The sequence below is a fragment of the Vombatus ursinus genome, unplaced genomic scaffold (assembly GCF_900497805.2).
Source record: "Vombatus ursinus unplaced genomic scaffold, bare-nosed wombat genome assembly UNPS02001287.1, whole genome shotgun sequence".
In the NCBI taxonomy this organism is placed as follows: Eukaryota; Metazoa; Chordata; class Mammalia; order Diprotodontia; family Vombatidae; genus Vombatus; species Vombatus ursinus.
This window is the reverse complement of record NW_020941065.1, coordinates 1495170-1507461: the sequence shown is the minus strand read 5'-3', so window position 1 is coordinate 1507461 and position 12292 is coordinate 1495170. Positions and strand designations below refer to the sequence as shown.

General features: G+C 43.5%; 1 protein-coding gene across 3 annotated transcripts; it reads right to left on the bottom strand.

Moving 5' to 3' along the window:
- Positions 1-598: 598 nt before the first annotated feature.
- On the bottom strand, positions 599-12204 carry SDSL (serine dehydratase like). Of its 3 annotated transcripts, none has more exons than XM_027864716.1 (8): positions 11995-12204; positions 11125-11164; positions 8179-8318; positions 4761-4849; positions 3618-3845; positions 3013-3137; positions 2228-2450; positions 599-735 (listed from the first exon to the last, which is right to left on the bottom strand). In XM_027864716.1, exons 1-7 carry the CDS (start codon positions 12172-12174, stop codon positions 2257-2259), a joined length of 996 nt encoding a protein of 331 aa, XP_027720517.1. In that variant the 5' UTR covers positions 12175-12204; the 3' UTR covers positions 599-735; positions 2228-2256. The 3 variants fall into 3 exon arrangements, with proteins under 3 accessions (XP_027720517.1, XP_027720512.1, XP_027720525.1); XM_027864711.1 differs by lacking the exon at positions 599-735 and adding an exon at positions 1905-2148; XM_027864724.1 differs by lacking the exon at positions 599-735 and adding an exon at positions 1905-2130.
- Positions 12205-12292: the final 88 nt, after the last annotated feature.

The following is a 12292-nucleotide window of genomic DNA, read 5'->3' as shown; positions in this document are numbered from 1 at the left end:
CATGACCACAGACTGCTTCTGACAGCCTGGTGTACAAGTCCAAGGGTCAGGGTTTCTTGCTTCATCGTTAGCAATCTGGGGGACCTTGGCCAAGTGGTATTCCTCAACACAGCAAGCATTAGTTAGGCAACTACTGTGTAAGGAGCCTCATTTTTGGTGAAAGATAGACACAAACAGCCACTGCCCTAAAGAACCGTATAGTCCTTTTCTGACCTCTCAGCTGTCCGTGCTCTGGATAAGAGAATCAAGAGAGGTGAACCCAGCCTGACTAGGGGACATAGAGAGGGGAAGGACAATCGTATAAAACAAGACATGGGAAGGTCAGAGAATCACAGACAGTGACTTGGAAGGGAGCTCCATGGCGATTTAGTCCTGCCAATAGAAGAAAAGAACCCCCCTCTATAAAATACCCAAAGATCAAACAATTAATCCACAAATATCTATAAATCACTTACCATGGCAAACCCAACCTCTGCCTGAAGGCCTCCAAGAAGGAGGAACCCACTCCATCTAGGGAGTTTCATGGCCATCTAGTCCACCCAAAAACAGAAAAGGACTCCCCTCTATAAAACACACAATAATCAACCAACTCATCCACAATTATTTATTAACTACCGACTATGGCAAGTGATCATCCAATCCTCTGCCTGAAAACCTCCAAGGAGGGATTACCCACTGACCTGAAGACAGTCCATTCCACATTCCAGCTCTCATTTGGCAGGAAGCTTTTCTCCCCTGAAATCAATCCAAAATTGACCTCTTTACACTTTATCAAGCAATCAGGGACTTATCAAGCACCTGCTGTGGGCCAGGCACCAGGTACTCCTGGTCCTGTCCTTTAGAACCAAAGAGAACTTGTCTATGCTCTTCTGGTTCTTCTGAAAGTTGAAGACAGTTATCACATCACTCCTGAGTCTTCTTTTCTCCAGAATAAACCTCCTCCATTCTTTGCAGCAGTCCCTGTAGGGTATGATCTTAATGTGGTGTAAAGAGTGTAGGATTTGGAGTCAGGGTATCCCACGTGCACGTCACTTCCCCTCTACTTTCCCATCAGCAAAATGGGATCTTTGGACCAGGTAATCTCAAAGGGCTTTAACACCTAAGTCCTATGATGCTCTGGCACCAGGAAGAATAAGATAAGGGGAGAGGACTAGGAGAAATGTGAGAAGATTCATGATTCATGATTCATTACATTCATGATGAGAGTATGGGTGAGGTGTTTTGACCCCATATTCATGAAGGGAAATACTATCTGAACTGGACCATGAAGAAAAGTAGGAACTTCCACAGACAAGGGTGAGGGAGTCTATTCCAGGAGTGGGGGCTGATAAGATCAAAGGCCCAGAGATCTGAGAAATGGAGACTAGAATGGAGGACAGGGGCTAGCCCAGTTTGACCAGAAGGAGAATATAAGAAATGGGGGTTATTGAGATAAAACTATACAGGTAGATTGTAGCTAAACTACAGAGGATCTGAATGCCAGACTTGAGAGGATATACTTTATGGGGTGAGGGCAGCTAGGTGATGCAGCGGACAGAGTGCTGGCCCTGGAGTTAGGACGACTCATCTCCCTGAGTTCAAATCTCGCCTCAGATATTAGCTGTGTGACCCTGGATAAGGCACTTCACTCTGTATGCCTCAGTTTCCTCATCCATAAAATGAGCTGGAGAAGGAAATGGCAAACCACTCTAGTATCTCTGCCAAGAAAATCCCAAATGGGGTCACAAAGAGACAGGACTGAAAATAATTGAAGAATCACACTTCATTAGATATACAATAGGCAATCACTGAAGGTTTTTCAGTAAAGGAGGGACTCACTTTCCTCCTCCGTAAAATGGGTAGTTGGACCTGATGATCTCTAAGGTCCTTTCTAGTCCTGAGGTTCAAAGAATCTATGAACTCAATTCAAATAACAAAATTTTTTTGAATATCTGCTATGACCAGGTTGACACAAAAATACAAGGCACATGCCCGCTTACAGTCTAGTTGGGGAGACCAAGAAGAAAATTGACAAGAGAGAAATACTAAGGATGGGAGTAATCAGGGAAGGCTTCCAGGAGGAGGGCAGGGCTACAAATGTCACTTTCTCCAGAGGCACTTGCTGAGAGCATCATTTCAGCATCAAGAAGTCTGATGGAGAGTTTAATCCTGAAAGGAAAACACCATTTCTCAGGCCTCTCAAGGCTACCTCCCCCTCCCTTGATACCCCATGGCCTGGCTTACGTACCCAAGTAGAGCCTCCCAGGGCAGGGCCACTCAGCTCCTCCCCAGCCTGGTTTGGAGGTCCCTCAGCTCAGCCCGATCAATGTTGTTCCCACCACACACGATGACCACGATGGAGCCCAGTGAGGCGCTGAGGCGGCCCTCAGCCTGGAGCCGGCCCAGGCAGCCTGAATAGATGGCAGCTAGTGCAGCCCCACAGGCTGGTTCCACTAGCATCCTCTCATCATCTGTGGCCAGCAGGAAGGACAAGGCCAGGGATGCAGGAAGACAGGACAATGAAATAGGGAGACAGAGAGATACCAAGAGCCAGTCAGGACTCAGCACAAGTTACCACTGTGTTCTATGGGTCCTCAGTAGTTCCTTATGCCATGACCCATGCTGGTAGCTAGGCGGTGCAGTGGATACAGCACCAAACCCAGAGTTAGGGCGACCTGAGTTCAAATCCTACCATGGACACTAACTAGCCATGAGACCCTGGACAAGGCAATGTCACTCTGTTGAACTCAGTTTCCTCTTCTGTAAAATGAGTGCTATTATCACCTGCCTCCCAGGGCAGAGAGGTTACAAGGATCAAATGAGATATCATTTGGAAAAGTTAGGGAACTCATCCCCACTCAGGGATGAAGGACAAATATGGAGAAGGCAAGACCAAACTCAAGGGGTCAAGGGATAATAGTGGAATGCCAGCTCTGGGGTGAAATTTCAGGGAAATACTGTGAGATTAGAGGGCTGTTTTCAGTGACCACCCAGTTTGTCTACAGGCAAGGCTAACCTTCCTACAGCACTCACCAAGGAAGCGTTCAACGGCCTCGATGGCTTCCACGTCGTCTACCACCTCCGAGATGATCTGGCACTCATGGGCACACTCCAGTGCCCGGGCAGCCACTGTCTTGGCACCCAGACATTTTGCTATGCTGGGAGGAGAAAGAAACAGTGAATTCTAATGGGAGATCCTGGAGAAATCAAATCCCACATGTGAGAAAGACACAGCTCACAGATCATAGAAAGTGTGCCACAGTGGAAAGGGGGTTGTGTTTAATAAAGAGACCAAGGACCTGGGAGGGGGTGTTCAAAGCCCAGCTCTGCCTCTTATTAGCTGTGTGACCTTAGGCAAGTCACTCAGGCCTCCACTGTAAAATGAGATGGTTGGGCTGGGTGGTCTCTGAGATCCCACTACTGTGGTCCTTTGAAGAGACCTAAGACATTATCTAGCTCCTTTACTGTTCTTTTACAGACATACGTATGTAATTATGCTTAAGGATCTGGAACTGGAAGGGGTCCCAGAGGCCACCTAGTCCAACCCTCTCATTTTACAGATAAGGAAACTGAGGCCCAGAGAAGGAAAGTGATCTTCTGGGGCCAACACAACCCCTTGAAAGTCAAGCAATGCCCACCTGGTAATGTCAGGCAAGGTGACAAGTCTCCCAGCCTGGATGGCTTGGTTAAAGCTGTCAGCCCCCCGGGTCTCCATGGCGATGATGGGCACATCCTGCCAGCCCACCTGCTTCATTCCTGCTACCACACCAGCCAGGAGGCCCCCACCCCCTACAGAGAGGATGATGACACCAGGCCGGGTACCCAGAGTATGCTTGAGTTCATGAATTATGCTGCCATGGCCTTCCCTGGAGACAAGAGCAAGAAGAGGAAGGCCCCCATCACTACCACCATCACCACCACCCAACGAAGGGTATATCTGATGAAGTCAGGAAAACCTGAGTTCAAATCCAGCCTCAGGTATTTACTATCAATGTGACTGTAGGCAAATCACTCTGCCTCAGTTTCCACATCTGTAAACCAGTTAGTCAATAAAAATTTACGAAGCACCTACTATGGGCTTGATTGGGCACATATTATTAATCACCTACTATGTGCTACCAGGCACTATGTAAGGCATGGTGCAAAATGGAAAAACAGTCCCTTCTCTCAAGAAGCTTACAGCCTAATGGGGTTAAGAATGGGACCTAGTCTCAGGTGTTAGGATTAAATGTTTGTAAAGCACTTTGCAAATCTTAAAGTGCCATAAAATGTTAGTGATGATGATGATGATGATAAATAAAGAGCTCTAGAATGCCAGGGCTGGGAAGAATCTTAGAATGTGGAATATCAGAGCTGAGAGGGACCTTAGCAATCCCTCCTCATTTAACAAAAGGAAAACTGCGACCCAGGCTCAAAGGCTGCATTCATGGTCACACACAAGTTTGTGTCAGAGTTAGGACTAAAACCCAAATTTCCCAAATCCCAACCCAGAGCCCTTCCCATTGTCCCAACCTGTGTAGTAACATAACCTGGTGCTCAGAAGCCCAAGTTACTGGCTCTGTGCCCCAGCCCAATTCTCCCTTCCTGGGACAATTCTAATGTTGGCAGCCCACAACCAAGTTGCACAAAGAAAAAGAAGGAAGAAAATTGTTTAAATCCCCATAATGTAATCTGAATAGTAGTGAATCAGTTTCTAATGAGAGCTGACCATAAATCCAGGGACCTAAATGTTGGAGGTTCAAGGGACAAGAGCTGGGAAAGGGGAAGGGGCTCATAGTCACCAGATCAGTGGGTTATCAAAGGGGGGAATATTGACCCAACCATCCACTTTGGTCATCTCCTGGGCCTTCAGATTGGCTTCATCCCACACCTACAGAAAAATGGACAGAATTAATCAATGAATTAAAAGGTACTTATTAAGAATCTAAGGCAGAGAAAGGGGAAAAAAGATATGGAGTAATCAGGGACTGGGGTCTTATAACCTGATCATATCATCAGTGCTAATGGGATATAGGAGAGAGAGGGGGAAAGGTAATGTCTGGGTCAGGGATTCAGATTCTAAAGATCTTAGTGGAAATACTGGGGCCAGGCTGTAAGCCAGTGGTTAAAGTCACTTAGGGATTCCTATGGTCAATGGACATTGGGATTCAGGCTGTGTCCCAAATCTGCCTCTTCTCACCTCTTCTCCCCTAATTTGGACTAGATTGACTTAGAGTCCAAAACAAGTGGAAATATGTTTAGCAGCCTTTTTTTCCCACTTCTAAACCATCCTGCAATATATGAATGTAATGGAGTATTACTGCACTGTAATGAACATGAAGAATCCATAGAAGTATGAGAAAACTTCTATGAACTGATGCAGAGGGAAGTGAGCAAATCCAGGCAGACAAGGTACACAATAACAACAGATAACCAGATGGAAGGAATGACAATAAGGAAAAACCAACCACAACAAAACCAGATGAAGTTATGACAAATCTTAGCCTTAAGGAAGATATAAGAAAGTATGCTTCCTACCTTTCTTTGCAGAGGAAGAGAACTATGGGTGTAGAACACTGCCTCTAGCTGTTGGATTTGGTGCATGTGTTAGTTTTCCTGAACTGGGGTTTATTTTCCTCTTTTCTATTCTCAATTAAAAAAAAAAAAAGGTGTCCCTCTGGGAAACAGTGAGCAGAGATGCTGGGAAATGACAGTGATGCAAAAGCAGATAGAGGGCTGGATCAGGAGTTAGGAAGATCTGAGTTCAAATCTGACCTCAGACACTTACTAGCTGTGTGACCCTGTGCAAGTCACTTCACCCTGTTTGCCTCAGTTTACTCATCCCCACAATGAACTGGAGAAGGAAATGGCAAAACGCTCCACTATCTTTGCGAAGAAAACCCCAAATGGGGTCATGAAAAGTCAAACCTGACTGAAATGATTGAACAGCAAACAAAAAGGACAGTGGAAAATGTACCCAACTTTTTTATAAAAATTGGCTGGAATCACCCTTACTAAAAACCAGCAAATGTTTTGCTTATTTGCTCAAGAAATATTTATTCAACATATACTCAGCACTCAGCCCTGTTCAAGGCTCTGTAGACAAAATAGAAGGCTTCATGGTATAGTGGGGACAGAACTGGATATGAAGTCAGGAGAGGGGTGTTCTAAAACTCCCTCTGATGATTACCAGTTATGCAACCATGAACCTAAGCTTTCTTTCTCAGACATTTAAGCTTTCTAAGCCTCAGTTTCCTTATCTGTAAAATGGGGATAACAATATTCTCCACATGTTAAATTTATTCAATAGAATTAATTAATTCAATAGATTAATTATCAATAGAAGTTAATTATTCAATAGGATAAAGGCAGCATGGAATGATGGATAGAGAGCCACACTTGGATTCAAGAAGATGTTGGCTCAGATCCTGCCTCTAACACTAGCTGGGCAGCCCTAGGTCACTCTCTAGGACCTATGCAACTCCCTAGGGCTCATCTACTCAGTCAACAACACCCAAACGCTAAGGAAAACACAGAACCTTCTAGATTTCTACTAATACCTCTTTGACTTTTCTCAAAGGGTATTTGTGAGGCTCAGGCAAGATAATGTATGTGAAGTCTTGAACATAGCATCCTAGAGCTGGTTCCTGCCCTCAAGGTGCTTATAGTCCAGTCAATAAGAATTCACTAAATGCCTTGAATTTATTGAACATGGGAGATACAAAGAAAGGCAAAAATGGTCCCTGCCTTCTAGGAGCTCAATCTAATCCCAACAGCTGTATACAAACAATATAAAGAAACTGGAGGTGATTAACAGGAGGGAAACATATTGCGGTAAGAGAATTCTAATTTTAAAGCATTAAAGACCAAGGAGGGTGTAAACTGTGGACCCCCAGTGCACTAGTTCAGAGAACTCTTATCTTGTTCACCCCTTCAAGCATTTGGGGGGCTCTTTGATCAAAAAACCCTGCAGGTTTAAAATGATGTTAATTTACAGCCAATGACAAAGATACTGTAATTTTTCCCCTTCTAAATTAAAATATTTGAAGGGAGAACCAGACCTACAATTTCCTTGATGAAGGGACTCCCATATGAAAACTCCATCCACCATTGAAGATTGGCTACTAGTCTGCAATTTATAACCTCAGTGAGTTAACTAGGGCTTTAAGAGGTTCAGTGATTTAAGGATCATAGAGTTAGAGGTAAACGGTCATTTAGAGGAACCCCTTCATTTCATAGATGAAGAACCAGAGAAGTGAATTAAGGTCACACAACTATGAAGTGGTTGAGGCAGGATTTGAGATCAGATTTTCCTGATTCCAAATCCAGGGCACTAACCCCTGCACCACCTAACTTCAACAATCTCTCTTTTACCCATGTATTGTTTAGAGGTTAATATGATGCTGTTAGCTGTGAACTTTTGGTGTGATCTGACCCTGGCAAGAGGTCCTGGTCCAAATAAAAGAGGAGTAAGAAGAGGCCAGTGGCAGAACATGGTACAGAAAGATGCATTGTAGTTGGACTGATTGAAGTGCTCTCCCACCTAGAGGCAGAGGGATGGACAAAATGACCTCTAGGGTCACTTGTAGCCTGAAGACCAGAGACTGGGCAAAGTTAGGAGAAAATTAATTATGGATAAGGCATGGCCTCTCCTGAGGACCCTTGAAAACACCATCACCTCAACAGAGTAAAATGAGGATAGTAATAACTGTAGTATTTACCTGGTCTCTGGTTGTCACGGGACTCAAATGGTAGAAAAAAGAGAAGGAAAGCACTTTGGATTCCTTCAAATGTAGAAATGTTGGCCATCATTACAGTATTAATTAAAATGATCATATTTGTTATGATTGTATTAATAAATGTAATTCTAAGAAAGTAATGGATAGAAAGTGGGACTTCAAGTCAGATGGGCCTGGCTTTAATTCCCATCTCTGACACATACAGACTGTGTGACCCTGGACAAGTCTTACACTGTCTCAGAACCCCCAGGTAACTCCCTAAGACCAGTAGTTACAAGGCAGGTACACTTGCTTTGGTAGAGGGAGTTCCCTCACCAGAAGTGGTTTACATTAATAAAGACACAGGCTCAATAAAATAGCATTATTATACTTCTAAGACTGAAGAGTTTGAGGAGATAACAGGTAGTAAGAGAGATCCCAGCTGCCCCCAGGCCCTCCCAACCTCCCAGTGGGCTGTGCTCAGCAGGAAGCCTTTCATTACCTTCCCCACGATCTGCACCTCAGCCCCTTCCCTCTCCAGCCTCTCAAGCAAAGTTGGGTTGGCACCTTTGGGCAACAAAACAGTGGTTGGAATGCCCAGCTTTCTGGCAGCATAAGCGACAGCCACACCTGCATTTCCCCCTGTGGAAACAAGGAAAGGGTTAAGGGGTCATACATAGTTAGTCTGACATTTACATGTACTTAATAAGGGAGAATATGGGAGAAGAAGATGAAGGCCAAGAAGGAAGCTGCCATCTTGGTAAAGGACATTCTTTTAGAAAAGGTGTGAGCATAGAAGTTAAGATGTCTTCAAAAAGGGAGCTATGGGGCCCATATGTATTCAGTGTTTTGTCCCCGATATCAACACAGCACTCTGGGATCAAAGCCTCACAGTATTTCAATAATTTAGTCCAATTCTTTCACTTTATAAATGAGGAATCTGAAACCCAGAGAAACTGTGACTTGCCCAATGTCACACAAGTAGTAAGTTGAAGAATCAGCGTTTGAACCCAACTCCTCCTATACCACCTTTTCTTCCTCCCATTTCTCTTCCACCTTCTTCCTAAACATTTATTAAGCATCTACCATGTTCCAGGCACTATACTAAGCACTGGAGATACAAAGAAAGGCAAAAGATAATCCCTTCCCTCAAAAAACTTACAGTCTAATGGAAGAGATGTAACATGCAAACAATTTTGTACAAAAAAGACACATATATGTATATATATTATTAATTGAAGATAATCAACAAAAGGAGACATGAGAATGAACAGATAGTGAAAGGTTTCTCATAGAAGATAAGGTTTGAGTTCTAATGACCTCATTTCTTCTTCAGTAAAATATGACGCAAGATTCTCAGGCAAGGTGGGGGAGGGGAAGCCATGATCTATTTGAGAAGAGCTACTATGGTGAATGGCATAGTGAGATAATTAGAGAGGCATAAAAGGATTGCCTAGTAGCAGTGAGGGTCAAGTTCATTTAATTTTCAAATTTAAAGAAAATTTTATATAAACTGATAGGAAACACAATACAGTTGCATGATTTTTTTTCCACCTTCGTTCAACACCACATGTATGGGTGTAAAGACATTGTGTGTGAGGACTAATCCAAGGCTGAGGTTTGATAGGACATAATCAGTGATATGAAAAGGTAGTAAATGACTCAAGAAGAGAGTTTATTGTTGAATTGAATTAGTTCACTGAAGGGCTCAAGATAGGGAATGGAGAAGAGTATCGCTAATGTAAGAATATTAGCCTAGGAATGAAAACTCAAGGAACTGGAAATCCCAATACGGTCAAAGAACAGCCAGAGGAAGAGTTAGAGAGCCAATAGATTGCGATCAGATAAGGGAATTCCAGAATTCATGAACAGGGAGGTGGCACATTTGTGGGTTATGGCAAGATTGAGGGTATGACCTCAATGGTGTATGGCTGAGGTGGGGTAGAGGAGTAGATCATGGGGGTCAAGGTATTTGAAGAGGAAATCAAACCCTTTTTCTAAATACCCCCCTGAATCTTCCTTAACCTACATTAAGAGAGTCAAAGTATCCAAAGCAGGAGAGATATGATGCTCCCTCTGTACTCTGCCAAGGTCAGACCATATCAGCAGGATTTCTGTTCAATTCTGGGTGCTGTTAGATAAGACTGTTGACAGACTGGATGAAACCATACCATATGAGAATGAATTGGAGGAACTGAGAATGTTTAGCCTGAGGAAAAATAGATTTGTGGAGTGAGGGCATGATGATAGCTATTTTCAAATATCTGAAGGTCTGTCAAGTAGAAGAGTTATTCAACAATCAGCAAGCATTTAAGTGACTACTATATACTAGGCACTGTTCTAAGCCCTGGAGATACAAAAAAAGGCAAAAACAAAAACAAAAAACAGTCCTCATATTCCAAATGGATTAGATTCATTCTACTCAGTCCCAGAATTAGGTAGAAGAAGGGAGAGAAAGTTATAGCAAGGTACATTTCCATTCAACTTAAGGAAAAACTTTCTGAGAACAAAAGTTGCTCAAAAGTAGAATGGGTAGCTTTGGGAGGTGATGATGTGTCCATAGCTAGAGGTCTTCAAAATAGGTGTGGTTACCACTTGATAAGTATGTGGTAGAATGGATGCTTAGCTAGAGATGCATTGGAAGAGATGACCTCTGAGATCCTTTCCCACTCTGACATTCTACTCTTCACTCAGTCTCTCCAGATTTCTTCTACACTCTTCCCTCAGACCTTTCTCCAAGAATTTTTAACCAAATAAGGAAGAGGAGCGATGACAAAAGCTAAAATAGAACTTTTCATATACATGAAATTGAAAAGTTTTCAAATCCATGAACAAAATCAATGCAGCTAGAATAAGAAGAGAAGCTATTAGTTGGGGAAATCTTTGCAACAAATATCTCTGATAAGGATCTAACTACCAAGATATATAGGGAACTAACATAAATGAAACAAAACCAAGAGCCATTCTCCAGTGTTAGTGGTCAAAATATATGAATAAAGAGTTGTCAAAAGAATCACAAACTATAAACAACAACGTGGATTGCTATGAATCATTTATAATAAATAAATATGAATATCACTCCCCACTCTCTTACCTAAGTTCACCTTGTGATTTTCCTTAACTTCTCTTTCCAAATTCTCCCTGCAACTCAACATCTCTTTCCATCAGTCTCCTCTAGTGTCTCCTCCAAACCTCTCACCTCCAATCCCTTTCCACAACCTCTTCCCCTCAATCTCAACCCCAACCTGTTGTCCAAATATCCACAAACCTCTCCTTCCCCAGTTCTATTATCCTATGCCCCTGAATGAATAAGAGGGAATCTATAAGGTACTCCTTCCCACCCCCAGACTCTAGTTCTGTAGACACTGTAGAAGTCCCCACTTCCTACCTACCCCTTCGTTCTTAGGATACCCAAGAAGACTCAGGGATGTGGGGAGGATGGGCTCACCTGAGGGACACACAAAGTGTTTGCAACCTTTCTTGGCCACCTGTGGAAAGAAGAAAGGGAGGCACTCCTCACTTGTCAAGAAATATGTGCAGTGATGTGGAAGCATGTGGAATTTATGTATGAGATACTGACTTTTTCAGCCACACAAACATAAACACCCATGAAGGACACAAATGCACACACTGTTTTAAAAAAATATTTCTATCTTTTGTTTTTATATCACCTTCTTTTTTTAATATGGCCCTTCCCACTCCCTTACCCAGGGAACCACCCCTTGTACCAAAAAAAAACCCAAAAAAAAACAAGAAACCAAGAAAGAAAGAAAGAAAAAGAAAAAAAATCAGGCAAAACAAACCAACACATCTCCCAACTCTGATGGTCATAAATCTAGAGATCATCTTGCTCACCTCCCTCATTATATAGTTAAAGAAACTGAGGCCAAGAGTGGTGAAATGAATTCTCCAGTCACACAAGGAATACATGAGGGAGCTGGGATTTACACCAAAGTCCTCTCAGTATATAGTGTGGCATTTAGCAGGGGAGAGGGGAGAGAACCTGGAGGACTTAGAAGAATATGACCTCTCTACTCTTTCCTGGGCAGGAAGAAGTGACCATGATCTAGATCCCTAGACATGCCATACCCTCACATAGCTTTCTGATCCCTAGGCACTGGGATGTCCACCCCTGGGATGAAAGTCTAACCCAATCAAGGAAAGCTGGAGCTCTGAACACCTCCCCACTGCCCACCCACATGGACACCCTCCCCAGATCCCTTTAGGATAGACATCTTTCCCTTCTCACCCAAAATCTTTACTTCTCTCTTCCTGCCTAGACACCTTAGAACCCACCCTCCAGACCAAAGTCCCTCACCTCCTGGCAGAGATGTCCTATGCCCCTGATCTTGAAGGAGCCAGTGGGCTGGACATTCTCCAGTTTCAGGAAGACAGTGGTGCCTGCAGCCATGGAGAGCTTCCAGCTTTCCAGGAGAGGGGTAACAATGTGGAGAGGCCTCTGTTCCTTCAGACCTTTTTTCTGAGAACCGTCCATCATGTAGACCTACCTACAAAATCTGACCAATGAAAAGACAGATGTCAACCAAGAGAGGAACCACTAAATAGAGGGCAGGGACAGAGCCCCACTCAATGGACAACAGAGAGAATCTCCCTGG

Bases quoted from the DNA above. Each gene is read 5' to 3' on its own strand.
- SDSL (XM_027864716.1), bottom strand. From the start codon at position 12,174: ATGATGGACGGTTCTCAGAAAAAAGGTCTGAAGGAACAGAGGCCTCTC. The intron at 11,165-11,994 runs GTGAGGGACTTT...TTCTTTCCACAG, and splicing joins TAGGACATCTCTGCCAGGAG to GTGGCCAAGAAAGGTTGCAA. The intron at 2,451-3,012 runs GTGAGTGCTGTA...TGCTGGCCACAG, and splicing joins GGCCGTTGAACGCTTCCTTG to ATGATGAGAGGATGCTAGTG.